We start from the raw sequence: 15,276 nt of genomic DNA, 5'->3' as shown, positions 1-15,276 counted from the left end.
TCACGACGCCGATTATTTTATTTTAATTTAATTTAATTTAATTTAATTTAATTTAATTTTGTTTAATTTAATTTTTTTTAGATTAATTTTTTTTCGTTTGAATATTTTATATTTGTTCGAGGATGACAAGCAACAGCGTGAAACACTCAATGGGCATTTCCTTTTTGTGAAATTACTTTCCGGCTGTAATGTGAATAATATTAGAAGTAAATAAGAAAGAGAAAAATAAGATTTACGTGTGCAGCTCCTTTGCTGCTAAACGTCATGACTCGTCCTTTCTCTGCTTATTATGCTACTTTGAGAGCGCAGATGGTGGTTGGACTTCAATTGTAACTCAGCGTATCTTCAACTGCGATAATATATAGCACATTCTGTGTATTTTCCGCTTTTGTTACGAAAGGAAAGCTTGACCGTGTTTATGCGTATAGTAATATAAAATATCAGATTCGCGACGGCGTTGATTAATTCATTCGAAAAATCATCGACCGATAAATCGGAGCGCGTAAACTAGACGCAAACCATTTTCCTCGCTTATCACTATATATTTAGGAATCATTCGATTATACCTGAGGACGCGACAAGTAGATCATACGCATTACGATCCGCCACCACTTTATTGGAACGGCACCTTTGTCGGGTTGGTAAAGGGGTGTCGGTCCCTCTCTTTCCTCCATTTGTTTCTCCACGAACCGGTTCCCGACCCGGGTTGAAACATCGAGCGTTCCGTTCTTCAGCTTCCATCTGTCGCCCGGCGAGCACGCGAGCTACATCGGAATGTGCGTCTCTTCGCGGTTGACACTCGCTTGTATTCCACGCGATACACACTAGGGAGAAAAAGCTTCTTCCTGTGTTAACCATCGGTTAGCGTCGCGCACCTCGTTATCGAGGCACGAACCCTTCATCGTGCCTTCATCGCGTGCAGGATGTAGAAAAAAATGAACTGGGATTGTAGAGCACAAAGTTGCCCGATAGTACGTCGGTCGACATTGACTTGTGTCTAATTTGTCAGTTCCCGTATGCAATGCTAATCCACGATTCTGATAAATTTTGCAACGCAATTATAATATTAATACAATTTATGATAATTTTAGGTTTTCAATTTATATTGTTAGGGTAAAAAAAAAATTGATTATTAAAATAAAAGATGTAGTTAGATATAATAGAATAAAAGAAAGGAATTCCTTCTGGGTGCATTAAATTATATTTCTTAATTACGTACTCTTTATTACGACAATTTTAACTTTAATCAAAATTATGTATATAGTATATTGATCTGTGTATTTAGTAATATATATATATATATATATATATANTAATAATAATAATTTTATTTATAAAGATATAACTTATGAATTTCTTTTTTGAATTAAAAAGTTGTGTCTGCATCTTTGATTCTGAATAATATTGCACTGGAAATGACAACGAATAAACATGTCAATGAAATATTACGTTCAAACGCATTTGTATCGATTATATTTACAATGCAATTATTGCATTGTAATAAAAAGATGAATATTGTAACTTTTGCGTACGTTGATATTGATTGCATCTGATACCACTACTGCTGTTCGTGAAAGTTTGGATACACGCTTTCTTCCTGATCTCAAATGCAAATCTAGACTTCCTAATCTAATTCTACGCTATAGTTGCAAACACGTTACGCAAGATCTATTTAAATATCCCTTCTATCTATTGATCTTATAACTTGACATGGCTAAACTATTTCTTCTAGAATTACAAACCTAAACTCCAAATATCATAGAATGTCGCTACATTTTTCTACTATCTTTTATCTTACATGAATCCAAAATTCCTTACAAATTCAAGTTTAACATTATAATAAATTAGATATAATTAAGATAAAAAAATCCGACACCGAATTTTTAAAATATATCTGTCCGAATTTCTGCGAAGTCTCGTCCGAAACAAATCCACTTTAGACTTGTATCGTTCCGCTCTTCAACTACTCGAGATACCGTATCGTCGTGGGCACCGTACGTCAAGTTCACCCACTTCGCGCATCGATTGTCGGCGGTGGAAGAGAATCTCTCGCTCGCTCGCGCACACTTAGCATACGCGTTATATGTATATCTGGTAGCATATAACGACGACCGGCGCGGCGGACGACAACCGAAGGTTGTTCAACTCGGGCGGATCTTGTAACCGTCAAGTATAACGGGTCCTAAGGCCCGCGCACGCCGGGCATCGCGCCGGCGCTCCACCTTCTCGGTTCGGTTTTACCTTCTCGCGAGCTAGGCGAGCGCGTGTGCACGCCGAGAAACCCTCTTCCTCTTCTCTGCCCGCTATAAACCTTCTTCAACCTGGGCACGACTTGTCGAGCTCGCCAGTCAGCCGTGCACCATTGTCGAAAGATCGTCCGGGTAGTCGACACTCTTCGCTTCGCGGTCGCGATCTCTTTCGTTCTCTCTTCCGTTTTTTAAATATCTAACGATTCGTCAAATTTTATAATTTATTTCAAGCATCTATTTATATACTTTTTCATTCTCTCGCTTCTTTCCCGCGGACGTTTGGTGTCTCTTCTTTTCCGAATAGATGGTCGCCGAGTAGTTGACGCGCGGGTTCGTATCAGTGGGTGCGCCGAAAAGTTTGTCTCGCGTCTTTTCGCGGTCGTCGGGGGTGCGTGTGTGTGTTATATATGAAGATCACCGCGTTAGCGGTGATTCGATGTGTCATTGAGCATTAATTGAGATCTAGGTAAGATCTTGATAAATTTACAATAATCATTAACCATTTTCTATGTATCACTTGATTGAATAGCATACTTGATTTATTTTCATATTTTTACTACTTTTATCGTCCATTTTTTGACAGTAATTATAGTGCATAAATGATGCATTAAGTATATAATATTATACATAAATGTGTGTATGCGTGTGTCATAAATGTCATATTATATATTTATATATGTTATTTTTTTTAATAATACAGATATGAAATTTACTTAAAATAATTTAAAACAAGTAGAGTTTTGCAAATTAGAAACTTGCACGTTGCTTCCTCATCATTTTATCTTACAATGCTTAATCTGCTTTAAACGTGCGGATTTTTCAATTTTTGCTTCCTCATAGAAGAAGCTTTGTGAGCGAAATAAAAATTAAAATGATTTCTTTCACCGATTCTCACTAAATTCAATATCAAACATCCTTTAATAATACTCTATTCATGTAAAAAAATTTGATTCGATATCTCAAATCTTCCGAAAGTTACAGTGTGTACAGGCATTTTTCAAAAAATTCAAAATTTTATAAAAAATAAACTTTTTCAACGATACTCACCAAATTCAGTAGTAACCATCCTTTAATAATACTTTATCCATCTAAAAAAATTTAATCCGATATCTCAAATTTTCCGAAAGTTACAACGTGTACAGACATTTCTCAAAAAATTCAAAATTTTATAAAAAATAAACTTTTTCAACGATACTCACCAAATTCAGTAGTAACCATCCTTTAATAATACTTTATCCATGTAAAAAAATTTAACCCGATATCTCAATAATTGCGGAAGTTAGAGGTTGTACAATATATTGCGTACATACATTATAGACACATACACACATACATACATACATACAGACATTTTTTAGGAATATGATTTTTCGACGTTTTGGAACATTCTAAACACATTGGCATAGAAAACTCGAAAAAAAATTTTGTCACAAAAACAAAGCTTCCTCTATGAGGAAGCAAAATTGTTTAAGGAATTTAATCATAATTAATTTTAATTTTAACTCGAAGTTTTTATGTAACGCGAAGACGTTATTTTGTTGAGAAACATAAGATATCGATATAACAATGTTATCAAATATCGTATGGTTCAGATCCGGGATGTAACATCGCTAATTGTATCCGTACCTATTTCATCGCATTGGTACAGCTCAGTCACTTCCTCAGGAGAAGAGCTTCTAGTTCATCTTCCTGTTTCTCTTTTTCGCATCATTACGTCACGTTATACTTGTTGGATCGCGTTTCACGGATGTCTTATTATAGATAACTTATTGTTTCGTTACATGATTGGAATGTAATGGGAACACTTTTGGAGTTTGTACGCCACGGTCTAAAAAATATTAGGAAATAATTACATTGATTAGATTAATCAATGTTATTAATATATACTATGCGACCTACTTATACCAAATCATTTATTGATGAAAAAGTGAAAGAATCTTTAATATGTGTGGAGACACGATTAAAATAATTCTACATTTTAGAAAAGTTTAGGACTTTAAAATTTTTTATTATTAAAATTTTGTGAAAATTCATTTTTAAGTCAAAATTTTAAATAAATTTAAAATAAATTGAAGAATAAGATCCTTTTTATCTATTTGCATCTGCGAGGCTTAATTTGCCAAAATCTTTTTTTGTCATATTTAAGCTCTCATTATTAATTAAATGTTAATGACATTTCTTAAGAATTATTTTTCCTAAGAAAAAAATATTTTAATTATTGACAAGAAACACAGCTTTTTTGCACCAAATTAATACATCGCCTAATACTGTGCATAGGTGCATGTGATCTATCGATTATATATATTCAAAATTATTAATAATTATTTAGGTATTAAATATGATTCATAGATCGAGAAAATAATGAAATTATAATTAATTATTACGTTTTTATTATATATATTTGAATACTTTCCATTTTTTCCGTCTGTTTTCTTTTTCTTTGCTATTTTACGGACGTGTTGAATTATTTACTTTATATTATAGTTCTTTATGCTTTAATAAGTCTCACGCAATGAAAAAGATCATCCCGTTATGCTTCTACATAAAAAAACGAAAAAATTGGAAATAATAAAGAAGTTTAAATATCAAAAAATATAGCATATATATATTGGTGTTACCGTTATTAACGCGAAATGAATTAAGAATCGATGGGAAGGGAGACTTCGCGTGAGAACGTTCATTGTGCGGGACAGTTACGGCGATGAAGCATCCGCTTCCCGTAACGATCGTACATCTGTCCGTAAATGAGATTCGATCCAATCGCGTTGAGAGATCAATGCGATTTATTGACCCGAACTATCGAAAGGAACGCTCTTTCATCTTGGAGCTCTGATCATCGTGTCTCGTGGTCTTCGTTTTTTTATCTTCTGTTATCTGATTTAAACGGCGATAGGGATGTTCGATGTTCGTTAGAGCACGAATCTGTTTGTTAAATGGCGTAGCTTTATTACGCTCGCGATTTTTTCCGCTGTGGCGTTCAGCGTTCCAGAAACGGATTCCTCGAACATAAGCGATTCCATGAATACGTGAATAGCCTTCAAGTATTCCTTCGCAGATTATTGACGACTTTATTGCTTTGTTTAAACATATTTCATCGCATTAATATAGATACAGATAATATTTATAAGAATATTAAGTTTTAATTAGCAGAAAAAAAAAGGAAGTAATACTTTGATATTACGTTCCACTGATCTTACGAGATATCTTGTTATCATTTCTTTGATCTATCATAATTTTTAAATTTACTTTCCGTATTAAATTTTTATTTAATGGAATCACACACAGTATGACGTTAAAGTAGTTCCTCGTAATTGCACTCGTGTCTATTTACTTTACAATTGCGGAAAATTACTGCAATACGCTTGCCATCGAAAACAGTCAGTGCGTAAATAAGAGCATGAATAATAACAATTATTGTTGCATACAATAGTTCAATTTTGCGAAGGTAAAATTACAGGAGTTCCATCCAAAGCAGTTCATAGTCGCCAAGAATTACGCTGTTATAACCAATTAAAATTTTTTGTAATTATTGTATATTTATCAATTAGAAAAACTGCTTATAGTCTGTCACACATAATTATAAGAAACGAGTATTAATTTGTTATTTTATTTATATTATTATTTTAATATTAATTTTTCAAATAGTTTAATACCGCTTTCATGCAAACGGCTTAAAAATTTAATGCTAACGCGACAGTTGAGATATAATTACGACAATATTTATATGATATTTATATTTAGCAAAAAATATAATTTATTTAAGTATATTGTTTGATCGATCGCTTTTTTTTTTTGCACTGACGCATTTGTTTGGAATTCAGAGAATTTCTTTTAGCGTTATTCGCAAATTCAATGGAGTCGCTTATGCGCGCAAGCGGTTGTTTGTAAAGATACATTCAAATGGTTAACGGTACCTACCTGTTCGTAGAAAATTTACTCGTTGAATTCTACTATTCTACACCGGACTATTCTATACCGGCGAATAATGCCCCGGCTTCTCGCACTTCGATCACATTTTCACATTCTCTAATATTGCCGTGGGATGCAGGATCGACGCCTCACGTACGAAAGACTCCCGAAGAAGATATCGATGCCCCGACCGGGGTACCGTTAGTAGACACGATTATATGAACGGAAAAATGCAACGGTAAATTACATCCAGGTGACAATTATGTAATCGTTAACCAAATTCCACGGATTCCATTGGCGGGAGATATTAATTGTAAAAGGTAGTTGTTGCGGCTTGTCTTTCTCAAGTTGAGACTAAAAGTACCTAGTTAATCCTCGGCGGAGATTTCAATGCACGGGAGTTTTGCTCGTTTATGAATGATCAGGACATTATTTAATTAAATATTATCTGTAAAATAATTTCTCTTAATTTATGTATTGGTTACAATTTTTATTGATAAATGTGTGCTTTTTGCTTCTTTTCTGTGTAATTATACCTTAAATATAAATTTCCAATAAAGTAAAATTTACCTACATTGAAATAAAAAATTAACCGAAGAATATTAGTTCTGTTAAAAATTTCAATTCACAAAAGTTTTTTATGCTTAATCTACTTTACTTATTTGAATACTATTAGCGTGTTTAGATATATGTATAAATCGATATCGATCAAGAAAAAAAAATTTAATTTAAATTTTTAATTAAAAAAGTCTTTTTAATTAATACTAATTTATATTAATTTGATTGGTTTATTCTCTGAGACACATAGATGTAATATTTTATAACTGCATTAAGTATGTTTTGTTACTTTATTCCGTATTGTTTTTTTTTATTTAATCTTTAATTGCATGCTTAGTGCTTCACAGTGGTGATAATCTTTTTGTTACTTTACGAAAGATCAAGTCTTAGCTATTGCACAGAAAAGGTAAGGACAATGTTTAATAACACGCTGTTACATGGGACTTTTTCCAAGATCTTTATATATGTATATAGTATATATATAATTATTTATTATTATTAATTATTATTTATATATATAATATAATTATTTTCTTAATAAAATTGATAAAAATTACAATGTTAATAAAATTATTAATCCTCGGCGGAGATTTCAATGCACGGGAGTTTTGCTCGTTTATGAATGATCAGGACATTATTTAATTAAATATTATCTGTAAAATAATTTCTCTTAATTTATGTATTGGTTACAATTTTTATTGATAAATGTGTGCTTTTTGCTTCTTTATAGAAGAAGCTTTGTTTTCGTGACAAAATTTTTTTTCGAGTTTTCTATGCCAATGTGTTTAAAATGTTCTAAAACATCAATAAATCATATTCTTAAAAAATGTCTGTATGTATGTATGTATGTATGTGTGTATTTGTATATGTTTGTATGTGTGTATGTGTGTATGTGTGTACGCAATATATTGTACAAACTCTAATTTCCGTAATTTTTGAGATATCGGGCTAAATTTTTTTTACGTGGATCATTGAAGGATGGTTGGTATCGAATTTGGTGAGAATCGATGAAAAGATTCATTTTTTATAAAATTTTTAATTTTTTGAGAAATATCTGTACATGCTCTAACTTTTGCAAATTTTGAGATATCAGGTTAAATTTTTTTTATATGAACAGAGTATCATTAAAGGATAATTGGTATTAAATTTGCTTCCTCTATGAGAAAGCCAAAATTGAAAAACTTGCTTGCTTTAAGGAGCTTAAGCTGTGAGCGAAATAAAATTCCTCTATGAGGAAGCAATGTGCAAATTTTAAATTTGCGCAATTTTCAGCTTGTTATACTTTTTATTCAAGTTTCTCGAAAAAAGTTTGATATTATTTCACAGTTGTAGATATATCCATGCACTGTGGTATGAAATTCTACGATTTCATTGCGCGAGTGCATGCTTAATTTCATGTAAACGTTGATGTTAAAATAATTTCACCGCTTGTATTCTACGCACGTTGATGGTTGAACAATCGGAAATGAAAATTGAATACGAACGATTCTTTCAATCAAGACCTTCGATAACAAATCGTGGTAATCAGAGATTCACGTCGCGTCTAAGTAAAGTCGCCAAAATCACCTGTCTCGACAATTGCGTCATTAGTAACTTAATGATCGTGCATCTTAAATTCTTCAATTGTTGTTGTCCAACGTTACTTTAAAACTCTTAATGCTCAGACAACAAAGGTCGTGTCAGTTGTAGATTAAATACATAAATTTTTATACATGAATTATACTTATAAATACTTGATTTAGATGTTCAATATTTATCGTATAACATTCTGTAGAATTGTTTATATTTACAATTATATTTTCAGACTGATAGGAATTAAATTATCGAGAAGGAAAAAATTAAAAATCTCAAATTAAATATATTGTTCTCATCTGCTTGATGTAATATTTTATAATCAATCAGAGAAAATATATGTATATATATTTGATTAATATTTATCTGCGGTTTATGACATGCGAGATATTGCAAAAGTGTTTGTCGAAACACGTAAAAAGTTAAATACATATTACAGATGTATATCTTCGTTCGCAATAGCGTTCACGCATATACTTATTCTCATGAATGTTAATGCAAGCGTCGCGTCGTCGTTGTCGTCATCGTAAAATTAAAACCTTCCACTTCCGCGTTTGCTCCACCGTTTCCTGTCGCTCCTTCTGCGCGATTCTTTTATAATTCTATACGATCGACTCGATCGCACCTTTCATTTCGACGATCGCAAAATCGTTTTTGCGTTCTCTTACTCTCGACTGGTTCCCGATGATACACTCCATACGCGTGCAACGAGATCTACGATCTAGATCATTGCACAAGATCAGGTTCGACATTTAGGAGTGTAGGTCATCGTGTCGAGGACAGCCTCTAGACACGCGTATTTCGCGATTCACGGAATCTCCCTTTGTCCTTCATTTTACAATTCACAGCGCATCGATAAAGCCATTTTTGAATTTGTAAATGAATTTCACAAAAGAGATTGCGATGTAATCTTTTTTTTGTATGTATGTATATATGTGTAGTCTTATTCTAAAACATTCTTTTTTAATTTTTGTTTCAGTGCAAAGATGCGGATGCAGATATTGAAGATTGTGTTGGTCCTCCTTGTCGCAGGATCAGGGGATGCCAGACCTCAGAAAAGTGGTAGGTTTTTTTTTCAAGGAAATCATATTATATGCGATGACAATATTATAACGTGATGGAAACAATCGGTAATGTCTAGCAATCAAATCACGTAATGCAGCGAGTTGGTAGCAAAAAACGATGTTTTCTAACGCAGGGTTAATGCCTTTTATGCGGCACAATCGTAGCTAATAAACCGTGCCATCTGTCTTCTTTCATGTATTTCAATATATTATATGACAGCTAAAAAAATTTATCTTAATAATAATTAATTAATATAATATAGTTTTAGCTATTATTATAAATACATATATACTGCTGAATCCGCCGTCCACAACTGTAAAGAGCACGGAGGTCGAGAAAATGAAATTACAACAACCTTTCCAGACAGAAGTACGATTGACGGTCAGACCAAGTTCGTCAATCGACAGAGTAGAAACGATCTCGCAGCCTGATAAGACGGCAGAGAAAATCACGTCGCAGTTGATTCCCGTGATAACCACGGAAAAGGTAACCGTGATCACGAAAAAACCGACTACAACAATCATGAAAAAGATCACAACTACTCTAAGACCGGAGAGAGGCACTTCGGATTCAGAGAAGTTAGAATCCTCTTCGGGTACGACTTTAAAAGCAGTTCGCACCACAACTGTAAGCACTTTGACGAATGATGGAACAGCTTCCTCGACAACCATTTTTACGACGAAGAAGAGTCAGGGGACGCGAACCACTTCTAAACCGAAGATTACTACACCGAGAACGACTTCGCATTCCAAGCTGATAACGACAAAGCCGACGAGATCAGGTCAACAAGGTAGACCGAAGCCTACCACGACAAGAAGAACCACGATCAAACTTGAAACAACGAAAAACGAGACTTCTACATCGACCGGTAAGATTGAGAAAGTGACCTTCAAACCGGTTCAAATCATCACAACTCCGCAGAACAAACCGGAGAATACCGAAAAACCGATATTTGTCACTAAGATAAAAGCTTCGATGCTCATGGACAATCAGAAAGCCTCGACCACTTTACTTCCGACATCGGTTGCAATCACCCCAGGTTCCGATATCGCATCTAAAGAGGTTTTGTCCGGCGGCGATCTCGTGGAAGTGCCAGTGAGATCGAAACCGATCGGCACGAAGGTGAACAACGTGTTGAAAGTACAGCTGAAAAAGCCTGCGGATGAGACTACGCAAATCGAAATAGAGCCGATTAAAGTGAACGCGCCGATCTTGAAAATCGAGAAGATCGACAAGGACAAGATGGAGCAGATTGTAGAGAAGGATACGAATAATCTGAGTAACTCCAAGATAGACTTACAGTTTGACTTTAATCCCGAACTGACGAAGATTAATGTAGAAACGCAAACAGAAATGACCGCAACGTCGACAACGACGACCGCAACGACAGCGTCGACCACGACTAAACGTCCGAGACACAGTTCGAAGAGGAAGAAGAACAAAGTTCGCAGACGCAAACCATCCAGGACATCAGCGGCGCCAAGTTCGACAACAGTTGCGACGATCGTCTCTACTTTGATGGAGACCAGCGAGAGTATCACGGACGCTACCTTCTTAGATAACGCGATCCAGGAATCAAAGATCGCACCCGAGACAAAGGTTGCAGCAAACTCGACAAAGAACAAGAAAAAACAGCCACCAAAAGCGATCGGCACTCAAATTTACAACTTTCTCAGTCGCGAGGTGATGCCTAGCTTCGGCGTGATGTCGTTGGTGGGTCTGGGTCTCGGTTTAGCCTCGTACTTCTTGTATCCTTTCGGCGGTACCATCGCCCGAAGAAATTACGACGTGGAGCAAAATTACAAATACAATCCGGACGAATACGGCGGTAATTACGGACAGAGCGAGGAGGAGGTGTTATCCAAGGTGTTTCAAGGTATGACGAATCACGAAAGCAAATATCCGGGGGTGAAGGATGCCAATAGCAATTATTATCATTATCAGCATTACGATGGTGCGTATGATGCACAGACAACGAAAAAGACCGACGCGAGATATCCGTCGATATCCACATCATCCGTTTATAAAACGATGGAAAACACCCAGCCGGCAGTTAAGTATCGGAACACGGACTTTAGATATACCGAGGCTCAAACCACTCCGGTTTATTACGATCACAAGCATTCGGATCTGTCAGAAATCGCAGGATCAGCGAATCGGCAGTTTGTGGTCGGTAACGTACCCAAGGAATATCCCTTTGACGTGAAAGCGGCCGCCTTGCCGATAGACAGCAAGAACGGCGTTAATTATGTATCGACTGAGATCGGGCAAACACAGTTTGAGAGAGATATCGCGCAAGGTTTCAATTTTCCACCGAACTCAGCTGATGTGCACAATTACGGTCACCTGGAAGCATCGACTGTCAAACCGGACGATGGATATGAAGAGATCGAGATAACTCCGACCGCGGTAGCCGTCGAACATGGACCGCGATCTCTCAAGGTCAGACGCGCTGTTAGTACCAGCGAAGGTGACCGACATTTGAGGCCGAAGAGAGAGTCGGTAATACAGGTGATACCTTCAAAACACGAACTGGAGGAGGAGCGCGAAGAGATGGAGAAGGAAGAAGACTTGAGCAACGAGATTCTGGACATCATCGACTCGGCACTGCCGGGTGGAGAGCAGCTAAAGACGAAGAAAAGTAGCGAGGACAACGAGGTAGAAGATATCGAGGGACAGAGGAAAAAACAGCAGGAGGAAGCCAATACGCGTGCGAAGGAATCCACTATGAAGACTCTTACCACCGTGAAAAATATTGAAAACGCAAAAGATACGACAAATATCCCCGAAAGCGCGTCATCTACTCCCAAGATCGAGCAAGGGAATGACGGTGTTTCAAGCACCTCTTCAGAAACTTCTTCTGATCGAGATACCACAGAGACGAATTCCGCGAGCACGACATGGAATCCGAAAAACTCGGAAGCGACAACTGTCGAATGGTTCGAGAGCTCGACCACGAAGAAGCCCCCGGAAGGATTTAGCCTTTTCAACTTCGTAAAGAAAGTGGCCGAGATCAAGTTCAGGCTGGGCTTGACGATCCTCAAGCACGCCAGCGAAGGATTCGCGCGATATCTAGGTCACGTGCAGAAAAGGATCAACGGCGAGGAATGAGGGTGACCGGGTATAGCAAACTCGAGGAGCGGCGATAAATTGACTGGCGATAAAAGTTTTGCGTTTCGCGCTATAATTTATACGTTTTGATCGCGTTCTCCAATCTACCCTACGCGGCGCGCGTTTGCTTGAAAATGTTATTCGCCGGGATAACCGCGATCCCAAAGAGCCTCGTAAAGAAGAAGCAACATCTTCCCTGACATCTTCACGGTCGATTCGAGACGCGATTTCACGGACGATCATTTTTGTTTATTCGCATTGCCGATAAATCATCGTCCTTTCACTTAGAAAGCTAAAACGATGAAGAGAAACACGAACTACTGTTACGTCGGTGAACGCGTGGCGTCTTCCTCTTCAAAGTATGGGATCTTTCGCCAGGATCTTCCTCGATGCTTGACGCGCGAGGGATCGATGATCGATGACAATGCAATGTACTTCAGTTTTACGATAAATGTTTGATTAGTTTGACGAGCTTTAATATCGGTTTTCGGATCCTCGCGCGTAAACGGACGACACGCGACATGACAAGATGTGTTTTAAGAATATATTTCTTCAGACTCAAAAGTAGCGCGGGAGTTTGGTGAGGGGTTTCGATAAATTTCTTTCTTCCAGAAAATCGCAGTTAAATTTTTATTAAAGATCCTTGTATCTCTTCACATAATTTACTAGTTTGGTATGCGTGCTGCTCTCATTCTATCTCGCCAAAGAGCGAGGAAAAACGTATGGACGAGAGCCGATTATTAGGCAACTTATATTGTAAAGTACTATATATAAATAAAAATAAATAACTGAAACGAATATATAAATGAATAAATAAATAAGTAAACTCTCTATGTAATACCCTAATATGAGTTATGTAAATAAATATTGGAGATTGTGAACGCTCTTGTTTCTCTCTCTATGTTACGCTATACAAAAAAACATGTCATACTAAAACATTTATTTCTGACGGAGAAGATTTTACTATGAATTATTTCAAATCGTATCAATAAGAAAACTGAACGTGAAGTTTCTTCAACAATTCGATCTTCAACAAATACAAATTCGACAACTTACGCTCAATAAAATAATTAAACTGTTGCAAATTGAATATTGATGCGCCTGTTAACGGAATAAATTGAAAATTTACATCTACCATATAACAATATCTTCTCAAGCTTAGAATATAAATTATAAATATTTATGGATAGCGATAAAAGTCCAAATGAATTATGTTTTCTCTTTTTTTTTTGTACACAATTCCAACTACTGTCAACAACGGCAATTTAAACGTGATAAACAGTGGAGTAGCAAAACATACGAGTAGCAAAACAACATGCGGAAATTTCTTTGCGATTTTCGCGTTCCTCTATTCACTAATATCTGTACTGGAATAGCAATAGAGAGTAATCGTTCTTAAATCGATCGTACTTATACGCTCGCCTGTAAATACGGACGGAATTATATTGATTATTCATTTAGTGTTTTATGACATCTATAGTCTAGCTGATTAATATAATGTTTCCAGAAATGGTCTGTATAAACGTGTATATATATATATATATATATATATATATATATATATTCAACTTTAAATCTGATCTGTATATTGAAATTCTATTTGAGTAATCGGCGCAAAAATCCACTAGATTTATGAGTAAATTATTCAATATCGCTTTTGTTTTTATATTCTCAATGTTTTGAAACTTCAATGTCATTTGTACATATCGCGCGTTCCATTCTCCATCTTTTGCATCGCCGTTAATGAGTATTTTTTGAATGTTAAACGAGTCTTATTGGTCTCCTTTGCTGGGTGTTATATTCCCCCGCGAGCTTATGCAGATCCATTTGGAGATCGTAGGGCTTGCTCAAGCCATGATCCATCAGTCTCAAATCTCTCTTTCGACGGCCCAGCATCATCGGTATCATCATTGCCATTGTCGCCGGCAACATACCTGTTGTGGTACACAGGTACGATAATTATAAATTTAATTAAGCAAATAAAGAGAAAGGCAGAATGTCCCAGATTTTTTGTAATATTAATTAATGACAGATTTTGCAAGACTAAGTTAGATATAGATAAGACAAAGTCAGAAAGAAATCTTTTTCAATAATAATAGATATAAAATTAAATTAATATTGATTGATATTTGAGGACCTCTTCTATTTTCAAAGCTATTATAATCTTAACATTTTTATATTAGAATTTTCGTCTCTAGATAATTTCTGTCATTTAATGGTGTTACAAAAGATCTAGAACACTCTGTATATTAAGATCCCGCAATTTAAAATCAAAATATGAATTACGTAAATTTGAGTTAAATTTATTTTTGTTAGAAGGTTACCTTTGACGTAATAAATATAATATACAATTTGATAAAATTTTGATAATATATAGCTCGTAAAAATGCACAAGGATAAGAAGACGGAATCTAATTATCTAACTTTTAACGTTGTTATATCAAGAAAATATAAATATTAGTAATTAGTTTAGAAACTAAATTACCATATCATTTTTTACAATTTTACATTAGATTAATGTATTTTTTATGTATCATTAAATTAATATTTATTAATTCTAATATTTAACATGTTTGCCAAACTCACTTTCTTATTAAATGTTGCTATTAAATTTATCACGTCAAATTAAAATATAAATCTGTCAAGTATACATATTTTAATTTGTTTTACAGCTGTACCTGCTCCGACGGCTGCCAGAACTGCCGAGCTCGACGGTTGTCCGCTCAAAGTGTGTCTGATCGGTCTTTTGTTCGGGATACTCGGTTCGGTCGTCAATTTCCCCATCTCGTACTCCTTGCGGCTCTGCTCGACG

At 35.5% G+C, this 15,276-nt stretch overlaps 2 protein-coding genes across 2 annotated transcripts in view; one reads left to right on the top strand and one right to left on the bottom strand.

Moving 5' to 3' along the window:
* The first annotated feature begins 2,573 nt into the window (after nt 1-2,573).
* Nucleotides 2,574-13,441, top strand: LOC115239620. The gene is made up of 3 exons (XM_029814224.1): nt 2,574-2,715; nt 9,268-9,350; nt 9,634-13,441. The coding sequence occupies exons 2-3, from the start codon at nt 9,275-9,277 to the stop codon at nt 12,462-12,464; spliced, it is 2,907 nt and encodes a 968-aa protein (XP_029670084.1). The 5' UTR covers nt 2,574-2,715; nt 9,268-9,274; the 3' UTR covers nt 12,465-13,441.
* A 767-nt stretch (nt 13,442-14,208) lies between these two features.
* The window catches only part of LOC115239613, a 5,495-nt gene continuing 4,427 nt past the window's right edge, over nt 14,209-15,276 (bottom strand). The window contains exons 6-7 of the mRNA XM_029814216.1: nt 15,143-15,276; nt 14,209-14,398 (exon numbers count right to left, since the gene is read on the bottom strand). Coding sequence (XP_029670076.1) covers nt 14,226-14,398; nt 15,143-15,276 — 307 coding nt within the window. The 3' untranslated portion in view covers nt 14,209-14,225. The remainder of the gene's footprint in view (nt 14,399-15,142) is intronic.

The sequence above is a fragment of the Formica exsecta genome, unplaced genomic scaffold, assembly GCF_003651465.1.
Source record: "Formica exsecta isolate Colony F162 unplaced genomic scaffold, ASM365146v1 scaffold391, whole genome shotgun sequence".
NCBI lineage: Eukaryota > Metazoa > Arthropoda > Insecta > Hymenoptera > Formicidae > Formica > Formica exsecta.
This window is presented reverse-complemented; position numbering and strand designations above follow the sequence as displayed.

What these genes read in the sequence shown, in the direction of transcription:
- LOC115239620 (XM_029814224.1), top strand. Translation starts at nt 9,275, where the DNA reads ATGCGGATGCAGATATTGAAGATTGTGTTGGTCCTCCTTGTCGCAGGA. An exon ending in TGCCAGACCTCAGAAAAGTG is followed by an intron (nt 9,351 to 9,633) that starts GTAGGTTTTTTT and finishes CTATTATTATAA; the next exon opens with ATACATATATACTGCTGAAT.